The sequence below is a fragment of the Enhydra lutris genome, unplaced genomic scaffold (assembly GCF_002288905.1).
Source record: "Enhydra lutris kenyoni isolate GAN:26980312 unplaced genomic scaffold, ASM228890v2 scaffoldscaffold21, whole genome shotgun sequence".
Lineage (NCBI taxonomy): Eukaryota > Metazoa > Chordata > Mammalia > Carnivora > Mustelidae > Enhydra > Enhydra lutris.
Window position 1 is genome coordinate 5,458,671 of NW_019154105.1, and position 12,557 is coordinate 5,471,227.

At 39.0% G+C, this 12,557-nt stretch overlaps 1 protein-coding gene across 1 annotated transcript; it reads right to left on the minus strand.

Annotated features, from left to right (window-relative positions):
* Nucleotides 1-938: 938 nt before the first annotated feature.
* LOC111149300 (C-X-C motif chemokine ligand 13) lies at nt 939-8,381 on the minus strand. Its single transcript, XM_022506292.1, has 4 exons — nt 8,225-8,381; nt 6,294-6,426; nt 2,108-2,185; nt 939-1,819 (listed from the first exon to the last, which is right to left on the minus strand). The coding sequence occupies exons 1-4, from the start codon at nt 8,286-8,288 to the stop codon at nt 1,765-1,767; spliced, it is 330 nt and encodes a 109-aa protein (XP_022362000.1). The 5' UTR covers nt 8,289-8,381; the 3' UTR covers nt 939-1,764.
* Nucleotides 8,382-12,557: the final 4,176 nt, after the last annotated feature.

Genomic DNA, 12,557 nt, shown 5'->3' on the forward strand with positions numbered 1-12,557 from the left:
GTGTGAACTCTGCCTGGGTTTGAATTTTGGCTTGTCAGTAGTTGTATGACCTTGAGCAAGTTACTTCACCCCTGTGTAACTAACAAATTCTACCTCTGTAAAATGAGGGTTCTTAATGGATATCAAGATAATAGTACCTTCCTTAAGTGAAATGGTAATATTTCCTATTTGAAGATCCTGAATACTTATCTAGCTGCATTCTCAAAGAAGACCAAAATAAAACTAAAGAGTGACATGATTCCTGACCTCTAGAAGTAGAAATCTGGAAAAGGCTAGAATCCAGGATTTTGATGGCATTTTATAATTCCTTGTGTGTGCGATAAAGAAATAAACACTGAATTGTAGACAACGGAAAATATAGGATGAATAGGTTCTCTTTACTTCCATCCAAGAAATCTATTTAATAAAAATAAATAAAAAATAAAAAGAGATAATGAAATCAGGAGCCAGATACAGCTTCAAACCTGGGTGTGCTGGAATGGGGCCCCTCATGTGTCAAGGGGACTGAGGGACAGTAGGAGAGCGGAGCTCAGCCTACAAGGAGAGTCAGGCTGCATCCAGGGAAGGAAAGAATGGAGATGTAAGGATCTTCTTCTTCTGTTTGTCAAGCCCATGCAAAATTTTGTCAAAGGAAACATTGGAGATTTTAAGAATCAATATAATGGAACTGTGAAAATAGGTTTTGTTGAGAGTTTGAAGATTTCTGGAAGAAATAATGACGAGTACACCAAGGAAAAGAGACTCTCATAGTTAAGCATTTTCTCACTGTGTTAATGTTAGGAACAGCTTCACTCACCCACTGCCACATAATTTAGATCTGTAAAAGGCAAGCATCATACAAATAAAAATCAGTATGATGAAATCCTACTTTTCATTGTGATGAGTCAGAGAATGTCTAAATTTGAGCAAATGCTCTGTTAAGAATGAGTTGCTCATAATTAAGTAAAATGTTGACTTAGGTTTATTGAAAAGCATTAGATTAATAAGAAACATTATAGAATCAGGTACCAGAGAGCAAGAAAATAAAAGTCTGTGCAAAAGATGTGAGTAAAAAATATTTGTCAAAGCAAATGTATAAAAGAGTACATCTGAACACAAGCTTTTAAATGCTTTTCCTGAGTATTCTATGAATTTAAGTCTGGGATCATTGAATGTTATTAGTTTTTGCATATGACAGTAAATATTATAAAAGAACTATTAAAAGTAGGACCCCATTTCTCTCAATACGGAGCTTTTAAATGGAAGATATCAACTATGAGAGCCCTCTGTCTCATAAAGTTCCATGGGTTTCTCAGGCAGGTTTCAAGTCTTTTATGGAAGTCTACTTTTCTTATGGTATAAAATGATTGAAGTGAATTCCATCATTTCCTTCCTAACTCAAGCCACATGTTTAGACTTGAGATTTAAATTCATATTACCTTATTTTCTAGGAAAATTTAGCACTAAGCAATAGTACTATTGCTATTGCTATTATTTTAATAACACTATTAAAAGAAACCTATGCAATTTATTACTAAGTAACTATCCTCAAAGAAATTTCCTTTGTGATGAATGAGAATGCAAAGCCCAAGTATATAGAGTACCTTATTTTTCAAAAAGCCCAACTTGGCCCCATAAGCTGCTCTAGGGTTATTTTTACATATACTTTCATGCTTGCTTATGTGGGGGATGTTCTTTTTCTTGGAAAGGTTCATCCAAATACAAGACTAAAGCCCAGAGCAGGTTCAGGGAGGAATACAGGTGTCCTTAATACAGATATTGATATCACTTGATCTTTCTTCTAAACCCTGGAGCTGGTCGAGTTGAAGCAGCATTTTTTCTATAATAAAAACAGAAACAAGAGAGTCATGTTTAGAGACTTATTAGAAATTGGCTTTCCCTTAAAGATGTCAAACAAGGAATATTGTACATACTGGCTTCCAATTTAGTTTATTGAGCTACTGAAATAAGTCAACCTCACCCATTTGAAAAGTAATAATAATGAAGAATGAGTATTTGTCTTAAGAATTTCTCATAAATTTAAAATGGTCTCCATTTTGACTACCCATTAAAAGGAAACCCTTCTGTACACATTGGAATCTGGAAACTCTTGTTATGCCTGACTTACTGTAATGTTTTTATTAATTTTTGTGTCCATTTGGAATGAGGGTTCAAGCATACGACCGACTTATTCTTCTTCCAAACTCTGGGGGAAAAGAAACAAAAATGAAAATAAAGCAGTGTTACATTTTAGTCAATCCTGTGCTTAAGGAGAACTGAGTATAAAAATATTCCTCGGTGAAGTGAAATTGGAGGTGGGCAGTTTAGGATCTGAAGTAGGTGATTTGTAGTGTGAGGTCTGAGGAAGGAGGGAAACATTTGCAGAAAAGTCGTGTATGAGCCAGTGGAGCTATAGATGAGGTTTATAGAATCTCAAGTGTCAGGGGTTAATGCTCTGTTGACAGTCTCTCCATGAGTTGAGGTGGACCAAATACATGACCCCAAGGTTGGCTCACTTCGAAATCTGTATCACAATACCTTTAAAATGTATTTGTCCACTGGGCTTGGGAGAACGAAATAAACTCCATAAAACACTCTCTTAGAAAATTTTATTTGTAAAAAAATTCAATGAAATTTAATGTGGGAGAGTGACATCTGCATTTTGTTGTACCTCTAGTTAGTGAGGCTGTCACTGCTTTAAGAGGTTCAACAACAGCAAAAGCAGCAATAATAATTACTTGCTAATATCAATCAAGCCCTTGTAATGTGTCAATCACTATGCTCAGCAGGTAGTATGAATTATCTCAAGTTCACACAAATCCTACGCTAGAGAACTATTATTTCTTATATTCAGATGAGGAACTTGAGGCTTAGGGTGTTTAAATAAGTTGTCTAAGACTATACAACAAATACGATGGTAGAGCGGCATCCAAATGAATGTTTCCCATCAGGTAGCCACTACTCTACACGGGCAGGATCTGAATGGTTATCAAATGCTGGGCAGTGTCAAATGTTTTCCCTTTGCTGAAAGACATGAGGTTTCCCAGGTGATAGCAAACTGGGACACTCAACTCTATTGGGGTGGACTTCGAACAAAGCAATTTCTTCACATTTACCTTAGTTAGGAAATAACAGAGAGCAAGGATCCAGCCATCTAGCTTTGAAACTACTCTTGTAAATGAATCTTAGAGAGGACCGAGGGCATAGGACTGTTGGCTTCTTGGGCAGAACCTTCTGATTTGGTTTTTGAATTCATGATGGAAAATAGATTTCTGACCATCTGGATTTTTATCCCAATTGCTATGAATTTCTCATAATTTCCAGCTTTATTCCTATATCTGACTAAAATTCAGAAACACAGAAAATTGGGGAGAAGATATAAAATCAAATTCTTGTCACTTCAAAATGATTGAACTTGACAAAGAAGAAATTAGGGTGCAATATTTCCTCAGGTTGAGAGGTGAGAGATGACTCATGGTAGAGGAAATGTAATTTTAAAAAAGAGAGAACATAGGCAGTAACCTCTTCGCCATTGACCACAGCAACCTCTTTCAAGACATGTCTCCAAAGGCAGAGGAAATAAAAGCGAAAATGAACTTTTGGAACTTCATCAAGATCAAAAGCTTCTGCACGGCAAAGGAAACAGTCAACAAAACAAAGAGGCAACCCACAGAACACGAGAAGATATTCGCAAATGACACTACAGACAAAGGGCTGATATCCAAGATCTATACAGAACTCCTCAAACTCAACACACAGAAAACAGATAATCATGTCAAAAAATGGGCAGAAGATATGAACAGACAATTCTCTGAAGAAGACATACAAATGGCTAACAGACACATGAAAAAATGGTCATCATCACTAGCCATCAGGGAGATTCAAATCAAAATCACATTGAGATACCACCTTACACCAGTTAGAATGGCCAAAATTAAAAAGATGAGAAACAACAAGTGTTGGAGAGGATGTGGAGAAAAGGGAACCCTTTTACACTGTTGGTGGGAATGCAAGTTGGTGTAGCCACTTTGTAAAACACTGTAGAGATTCCTTAAGAAATTAAAGGATGTGGTGCATAAACAATGAATTCTGGAACACTGAAAAGAAATTAAAAAAATAAATAAAAATTTTAAACATTAAAAATAGAGCTACCCTATGATCCTGCAATTGCACTACTGGGTATTTACCCCAAAGATATAGATATAGTGAAAAGAAAGGCCATCTGTACACCAATATTCATAGCAGCCATGACCACAGTTGCCAAACTGTGGAAAGAGCCAAGATGCTGCTCTCTAACAGATGACTAGATAAAGAAGATATGGTCCATAAATACAATGGAATATTATGCCTCCATCAGAAAGGATGAATACACAACTTTTGTATCAACATGAACAAAACTGGAGGAGATTATGCTGAGTGAAATAAGTCAAGCAGAGAGAGTCAATTATCATATGGTTTCACCTACTTGTGGAGCATAAGGAATAACATGGAGGACATGGGGAGACGGAGAGGAGAAGTGAGTTGGGGGAAATTGGAGGGGGAGATGAAGCATGAGAGACTGTGGACTCTGAGAAAGAAACTGAGGGTTTTGGAGGGAAGGGTGGTGGAGTGTTAAGTGAACCTGGTGGTGAGTATTAAGGAGCGCACGTATTGCATGGAGCACTGGGTGTGGTGCATAAACAATGAATCTTGGAACACTGAAAAAGTAAAGTTAAAAAGAGAGAGAGAAAGAGTCTCAGTTTTCTACACAGGCAGAGGAACTGCTCCCCAATAGGTCATGGCTAGACTTGCCATCTCTAAGTTTCTTTTGTTTTTTGTTTTTGTTTTTCTTACTTAAACTCAATAAGCCAACATATAGTACATCATTAGTTTCAGATGTGGTGTTCAACAATTCATCAGTTGCATATACCACCCAGTGCTCACTGACTTCTCTGAGTTTGAGGATAATAATTGTGGTTTAGTTAGAACCTTCATTGGTGAAGACATTAGAGAAAGTGTAATGCCTTTTTAGTGAAAGATTTTCACACGTATTTTTAATATCCCATATTTCCTTTTTACAAGTTGAATCCAGCCAGTGCGAGAGACCCAAAGCACATAGCAAAGTGGGACAAACAAAAGTAGCTGCTTACAAACATTTCTAAAGTCTAAAGAAGTCCAAGGGAAGGGCTGCTGATGAAAATGAAGTCAGGAATGCCCTGAGCAAGATGCTGCACCTAATACTTCAAGGTATTGTGGGTGCTTGGTTCATAAAGATAGATCGAAGAAGGAGAAATCAAAGTTCCAAGTAGTTAAACACAAAAGATCTATAAACTCTACTTAAAATATTAAATGTAACAATCCAACATTGGTTGTACCTCTATTCTATGCCAGGTAAGGGATAAAGCATTGGGAGTAGAGAAACAAAACTGATCCCTGTCTATAAAGAACTTATTTTCTGGTGGGAGTGAAAGAAAGAGAGAGAGAACCACAAACCTGATTATTTCAACATAGCAATGTATAATAATCACAGCCAACTTTTACTGAACATTTATTATATTTATTACTGTGCCGGACACTCTACTATGAGCGTCACGTGCAATGTGTAAATTCTCATTTGATGTGCTCTGGAAAATGCTAGGATAGAAGCATGAGCAGATTTATCTGAACTTACTGAAAAGGAAGGGTCACAGAAAAAACATTTCAGTAAAAGAAAATACCTATGGAATTTCTTGCAGCCACTACTGTCCCCTTAGCTTGACTCTTCAAGTTGATCTGAAAGCTAAAGGATGGTTCCATAAAAACAGACGTTCGGGCCAAGGACTGTTGTGAATACTTATTTTCTTGCTCTTTAAGTTCTGGGGAGCAAAGTGCCTGCTTTTGCAGTCAATTCGAATTTGGTGGAGAAGAAAAGAGGTTTGGTGGGGGAACACCTGGGTGGAGTCCTGGTTCTTTCTCTTCCCACTGGTACGCCTCAGGGCAGTCAGTGAACCTTCCTAAGCCTCGGTTTCTGCATCCATAGAGGAGTGATAACAGCAGATATAACTTAATAGGGCTCTTAAAGGAATAAGATGAGTGAATGTGCATAAGACACTTAGCTCAGGGCTGAGGCAAAACAGACATTTAACAAATATTACTGAGTCTCATTATTAGCTTGAGAGTTGTAAGCAACTCTCAAAGTAAATCACTTTGAGATTCTTGAATAAGAATACTATGCTGTATACCTGAAAGTAATGCAACATTGTATGTCAACAATACTAACAAATACTCTATGGCAATATTTGATCTGATTTTCATGGGGAGAAAAGAATCAGGTAACTTTTTCTCCTGCAACTTACATGACTTCTTTGTTTGGGCACCCATTCCCAGGAGGGAAGACCCGAAGCCTGTCAATGTGGTTGACCGGGATAAAGGCCGAGGTCTCTTGGATGCATTTACACTTCAAGTTTGTATTGTAGGCCTCCAGAACACCTGTAAACACAAGCAGTTATTTTAATCCCCTGGCATATAATGCATAACTTGAATTTAATTACTAATCTTTCATATGGTACATTTGAATATTTAAAAATTTCAAGTCAACGCTTTCACCGAGATGCTTTTAGTTTGTGTATTTCTGCTTGTCTTGGCTTATTTTCAAACATTTTCTACCAAAACCTTAAAAAAAATAAAATAAAATCAGCTTTCTAAAAACACAATACCTATTGAAATTTGCGATAGTGTTATATTGGTGCTCAGGTGATTGTCTGTATAATAAAATTTGAGAACCACCACTCTGGGGATTTACAACTCAGTTATAATTAATACAGTGTTAGGTCAACTGATCTTCGCTCCAAACACATAAAAACCGAAGATATGAATTCCTTACAGCATCCCCAGAGCAATAATAAGCTGTAACAGGATTGTTCTTATCATGCTCAAATCACCTCCTCCCTTGTCTCTCCAAAGAAATACCACGGAAGAGAGTTTTTGTTTTTGTGTTATATGTTGGTCCTCTGTATCAGTTGGATATCATTACCAACCAAAGACCAATAATTAAAATTCAAGACTATTTTTATTCAACACCACCAGTGATTTGTACTAAATACTTATTTTTAATTTTATTTTTTATAAACATATAATATATTTTTATCCCCAGGGGTACAGGTCTGTGAATCGCCAGGTTTACACACTTCACAGCACTCACCATAGCACATACCCTCCCCAATGTCCATAACCCCACCCCCCTTCCCCCAACCCCCCTCCCCCCATCAACCCTCAGTTTGTTTTGTGAGATTAAGAGTCACTTGTGGTTTGTCTCCCTCCCAATCCTTTTATAAGTAATCTATTTCATGTATTTTAATGAATTCTACCTTCTTTAAATCCAGTGTCTACCACCATGTTTGACAATCATTTGAAAGAAAAGGGATCTGGCTATCAAGGCATTTACAATTTGGTGGAGGAAACCCATGAACAAAGAGTAAAATGTCACAGAATGTTGTATTTCACACCCAAGATCCAAACAGCATGACGAGAACAGAGAACCTTGGCAGGGCGATGGGAAAGCTTTACGGAGGAAGAGAGAGGTGAAGGTCTTGAAGAATAAAAATAGCACGTGAAGAAAATAACAACTGGAAAACAATTCCTTGCACTTTAAGAACAAAATTTGTTTTTTACACCTGGGCAGAGCATATCATTCTGCACATGCTTCGGCTTTCTTCAGCTGTATAAAAACTTATCACTTCAACTAGGTATTTATCTACTTATACAAACATAGTCTTCCCATTTGGACTTGGAAGTCTGCTTCTTTGCAGAAAGCATGTACTTCAGTCCCCATGTTGTGCTTACAATTGTTCATGTCAGAGCTAGCCGTATAAAATCACGCCAAACATTCCCTGTAGGAGACCAACCTGTTGAGATCAATTATCTTTAAACCCTATAAAAGGTTTAGTCAGAAGGGGTAGAATTGAAAGGTGGAGCAAAGAAGTTGTACATGGAAAGAGTTAGTTAATAGAGCTGAATCTGAAAAAGACCAGGAATGGACAAGCCCAGTAGAAGCCACATGGACACAGGACTTCAGTATCTCCATCTGTGGTTAAGAATCTTAACGACATACGTACTTCTAGCCTCTAAGAGTTAAATCTCTAAGCACCTTACTTTTAGAAATTTAGGAGCAGTTGAGTAGTCCCCCCCCACTAGTCCTATCGCTCCCCATATTCTAATTGAAAAGAAAGAAACGGCTGAAGACTATTTCTGCACAAAGCACAATAACAAAATATATGAAAGTTCTCACCATGGACAGGAGGGAGGCTGCAGACCAGTAGCATGAACAGCAGAGATCCCAGGGTGAACCTCATTCTGCCTCAAGGTGGAGTTCAGACTTCAGCTCTGGGTCTGAACTGTGGGTTCTGAGCACAGAGACTCCTATTTATTATGCCAGTGAGGGCCCTCCCACTGTCTTTGTCTCCAATAGGTCAGCTGTGTCATCATTTTTAAAAGTCCCCAAATACTGCTGAGCTTGCTTTTTTTGAACTCCCCTTGCAAATTTTATGAATTGGCTTCAGAGCACTATAACTATAATGAAATATTTCTTGAAAATGTAGACTATAACTGGTAGGGATACTGCAGAAATTTGGCATGGAGAGAAAGGGAAAAGACATCAGACTGGTGGTTCCACAGCATTCTCTTTAGGATGGCTATCTGTGAACATGGCTTCGATTGCTTCTCTTAGTGGAGGGTCAGCAGGCTTCTCAATGACATTTGAATGCATGCTCCTGGAAATGAGGGACCCTGTCGAGCACACCCTTGTGCCCTGTAAGAAAGGCTATCTAGCCTTTGGCGGGTGCTCAGTAAGTATCTCCTTATATACAGATTCCTATGCTGACTAGGTTACTGTTTTTCTATCAGAATTTCACACCTTTTATTTCATTATCTGAAATCTATAATTATGTATATAATTTGACCATTATGGAAATCCAGAAAGAAGCAAGTGTGTGTCTCCTCACTGGTGTGCCTGTGTCTTGATGAAGAAAGGGGGTTTTGAGGAAGAGGGTCCTTCTGTCTCTGGGATACAGGTTCTTGAGCTTGAAAGCCAGGTGTCAGTGGAGGGTGTCATGAAATTTCATCAGACGCCAAAGAGAATATTACAGTTTGCTTAACAAACATATGGGCAGTTTGGTTTTGATCCTGCAAAATAGACCGTGAGGACAATGAGCCCATAGCCTTAGCTCCCTTGCTAGTAGCTCTTTGATAGAAAGAAAGGAAGGAAGGAAGGAAGGAAAGAAGGGGATGTGGATAATGGGGGTCTGGCCTGGAGTACCACTGGGCTGTCCTAGGAGTGTACAGGTATGGATTTAGGAAACCAGACCCACTGAACCACTGAAAAATCAGAAGTTTGGGCTTCCTGGTGTGGCTTCCTAAACAATTTTATTTTTGCTACTTACTTAGCATTGTAGATGTTTAGCGTCTCAGATGCTCCGTGTTGTATGGGGTGGGGGTTGTGGTGATGTCACACAGCCTTACAATAAGCACTTCTCTTGGCCTGAATGACTGCAGTGACTGAAAACTCATCAGTGTTGAGGCAGTCTATCCCAATGTTTGCACCACACCAATCTAGTTAGAAAGTTCTCCGTATGCATTTGTGAAAGGTACTTCCTTAATAGTTCAGTCAGTTTCTCCTACTTTAACCCCTTATCACCATATGAAAACAATTCTAAATGCTCTTTCATATGATAGCACCCCAAATATTTGAAGACACAGTAAGTGCTAGTTGGGTCCCTCAGGAAGCAGATGCTGAAATGATGTTAGAGTAAAAGAAACTTCTTTTCAGAATGACTCCTGTCATAGATAAAATAGGGGAAGAGCACAGGTGGGCAGGAAGAGCCTCAGACTGCAGTGCTGGTCCCACAAAATCTGTGACAACCTAATGGGGATATCCTGAGAAAAGACTATTAGAGGAGCCCCATAATGGGCAGAAATATCCAGGTCCTACCACCCCTGCCATGCTCAGTCATTGGGGTTTCTCTGGAACAGAATGGTGTCTGGTAGAACATGCAAACAGATCCTGGGGATGTTAACAGCTGGAGGCTGTCAGCTAACTATATTTCTCATGGCTGGCCAGCAAGTTATTTCTTTAAGGGAGATCTGAGCAGTGGAACTCCATGGCTGTCACATAGGGTTATTAACTAGAGGTTAAAAGCACAAACTATGGAGTAACCCAGTCAAGGACTTTGGACAGGTCACTTAATTTATCTATGCCTTATACTTACCAGTTTTCACATGGGGATAATACTAACTTTAAAGAATTGTTTGGAGAATGAAATCATTCAATACATGTAGAGTTCTTGGTAGAGTGCCTGACACATATAATATATTCAATAGATAACCTGCCTGTTTGTCCATTCATCCGTCTATCCATCTAACCATCCATCCAATCATCCATCATCAACAAGGTCTTAACTAATTTCCACTCTAAAACCCACATGTACACATTTCGAAGGTAAATATCTCTAAGTCCTTTAACCTACAATGCAGTTTGAAGTTCTCTCAACTTCTTCTTTCCATTACTTATCTTCAAAAAGATAAACCACTATATGGTTTATCTTTTTGAAATCTGTTGGGTCTTTTTCATTGTTTCTCCTAAATCATGACTGCTCCCTTTTTGCCCTCCCATACTTTCGCTGACTCACACACACATACGCACAAATTCATGCACACACACATCTAAACATCGTAGTACCCCAAGTATGGCTTTGCCAATGCAAACTAGAGGAAGCCCATTACCTCTTTTGTCATAGGGACTATTTTTCTATTGATGCATTCCTAGACTGGATAACATTATTCTGGTCAATTATATTTAGTAGGTAGAAAATGAAATTTGTTTCTTTTGAAAATGGCCAACTTCTTTTTTTTAATTTTTTATTTTTTCAGTGTAACAGTATTCATTATTTTTGCACCACACCCAGTGCTCCATGCAATCCGTGCCCTTTCCAATATCCACCACCTGGATCCCCCAACCTCCCACCCCCCGCCCCTTCAAAACCCTCAGATTGTTTTTCAGAGTCCATAGCCTCTCATGGTTCACCTCCCCTTCCAATTTCCCCCAACTCCCTTCTCCTCTCCATCTCCCCTTGTCCTCCATGCTATTTGTTATGCTCCACAAATAAGTGAAACCATATGATAATTGACTTTCTCTGCTTGACTTATTTCACTCAGCATAATCTCTTCCAGTCCTGTCCATGTTGCTACAAAAGTTGGGGATTCATCCTTTCCGATGGAGGCATCATACTCCATAGTGTATATGGACCACATCTTCCTTATCCATTCGTCCGTTGAAGGGCATCTTGGTTCTTTCCACAGTTTGGCGACCGTGGCCATTGCTGCTATAAACATCGGGGTACAGATGGCCCTTCTTTTCACTCCATCTGTATCTTTGGGGTAAATACCCAGTAGTGCAATGGCAGGGTCATAGGGAAGAATCATATCAAAAAATGGGCAGAAGATATGAACAGAATGAGACATACAAATGGCTATCAGACACATGAAAATGGCCAATTTCTATGTTTCATTCATTGCATCTTGTGCGATTTGCTCTTGGGAACCAAGTGTAGCAGTTTTACATTTGCCTCTGTTATATGTACTGTATATTTCCTTGTTAGAGCAAAAATGAGTGATGCTGATGACAGCAGAAAGAGCATAGTGGCAGAGGTACCCAAAAGAGGACTCCGAGTAAATATAGGAAATTCCCCCATTGGCTCTTGGTAAACATAGGACCACTGGGTCAAGGAGCTAATTCCAGAGCAATTCTAAAGTTTGCTTTTGGTCCTTTTAATGCCCTGAATCCTGAATTTGCTTATCCTGACTAAAGGAGTCTTATACCTGCCGTCCCCAAGGTAGAATTGGAGGTTGGGTAGCTCTCTAGTAGCTAGAAGTTTCAAGTATGACTCCCCATGATCTCTTTTATAGCAGGGGTAAAAAATGCAAAGAGTCTGATTTCAAGAAAAAAAATTGAACTGATGGATTTAGGGCGCAAGCTGATTTTATTTTTAAAATAACGCTTAAAGATAACTTTGTTTAAAAACATAAAAACACATGGGGTTCCTGGCTGGCTTAGTTGGTTTAGCGTGTGCCTTTGGCTCAGGTTATGATCCCGGGGTCCTGGGATGAGCCCCTAGGAGTGGGGCTCCTTCAGGGAGCCTGCTTCCCCTTCTCCCTGTCCCCCATCTCCTTCTGCCCTTCATCCCTCCCCTCCCCTTTTCCCTCTCCCCCCTCCCGCTCCCCCCATTTGTGTTCTCTTTCTCTCAAATAAATAAATAAATAAATAAAATCTTTAAAAAATATAAAAACACACAACTTGATTTATAACCTGATTTTTAGGATCAGATATATAAAAACAGGAAAAATGAGAAAATTATGGGGAGGGTTTTTCCCTGTGACTTTGGAAATAGACCAGGTTTTCTCCCCACATCCAAGAAAAACTATTTTTGAGCACCTCAGTACTCATGGTGCACGGACTAGCACCATCAGCTTCATCTGAGAGGTTGTTGAAAATGCAGGATCTCAGGTCATTTTAGTGATTCCTAGGTGATTTAAATGCACCTTAAAGTCTGAGAAGCACTGGCAGTAGA

Bases quoted from the DNA above. Each gene is read 5' to 3' on its own strand.
- LOC111149300 (XM_022506292.1), bottom strand. From the start codon at position 8,288: ATGAGGTTCACCCTGGGATCTCTGCTGTTCATGCTACTGGTCTGCAGC. The intron at 6,427-8,224 runs GTGAGAACTTTC...TTGTGTTTACAG, and splicing joins CAGCCTCCCTCCTGTCCATG to GTGTTCTGGAGGCCTACAAT. The intron at 1,820-2,107 runs GTAAGTCAGGCA...TTTTTATTATAG, and splicing joins AAATTAATAAAAACATTACA to AAAAAATGCTGCTTCAACTC.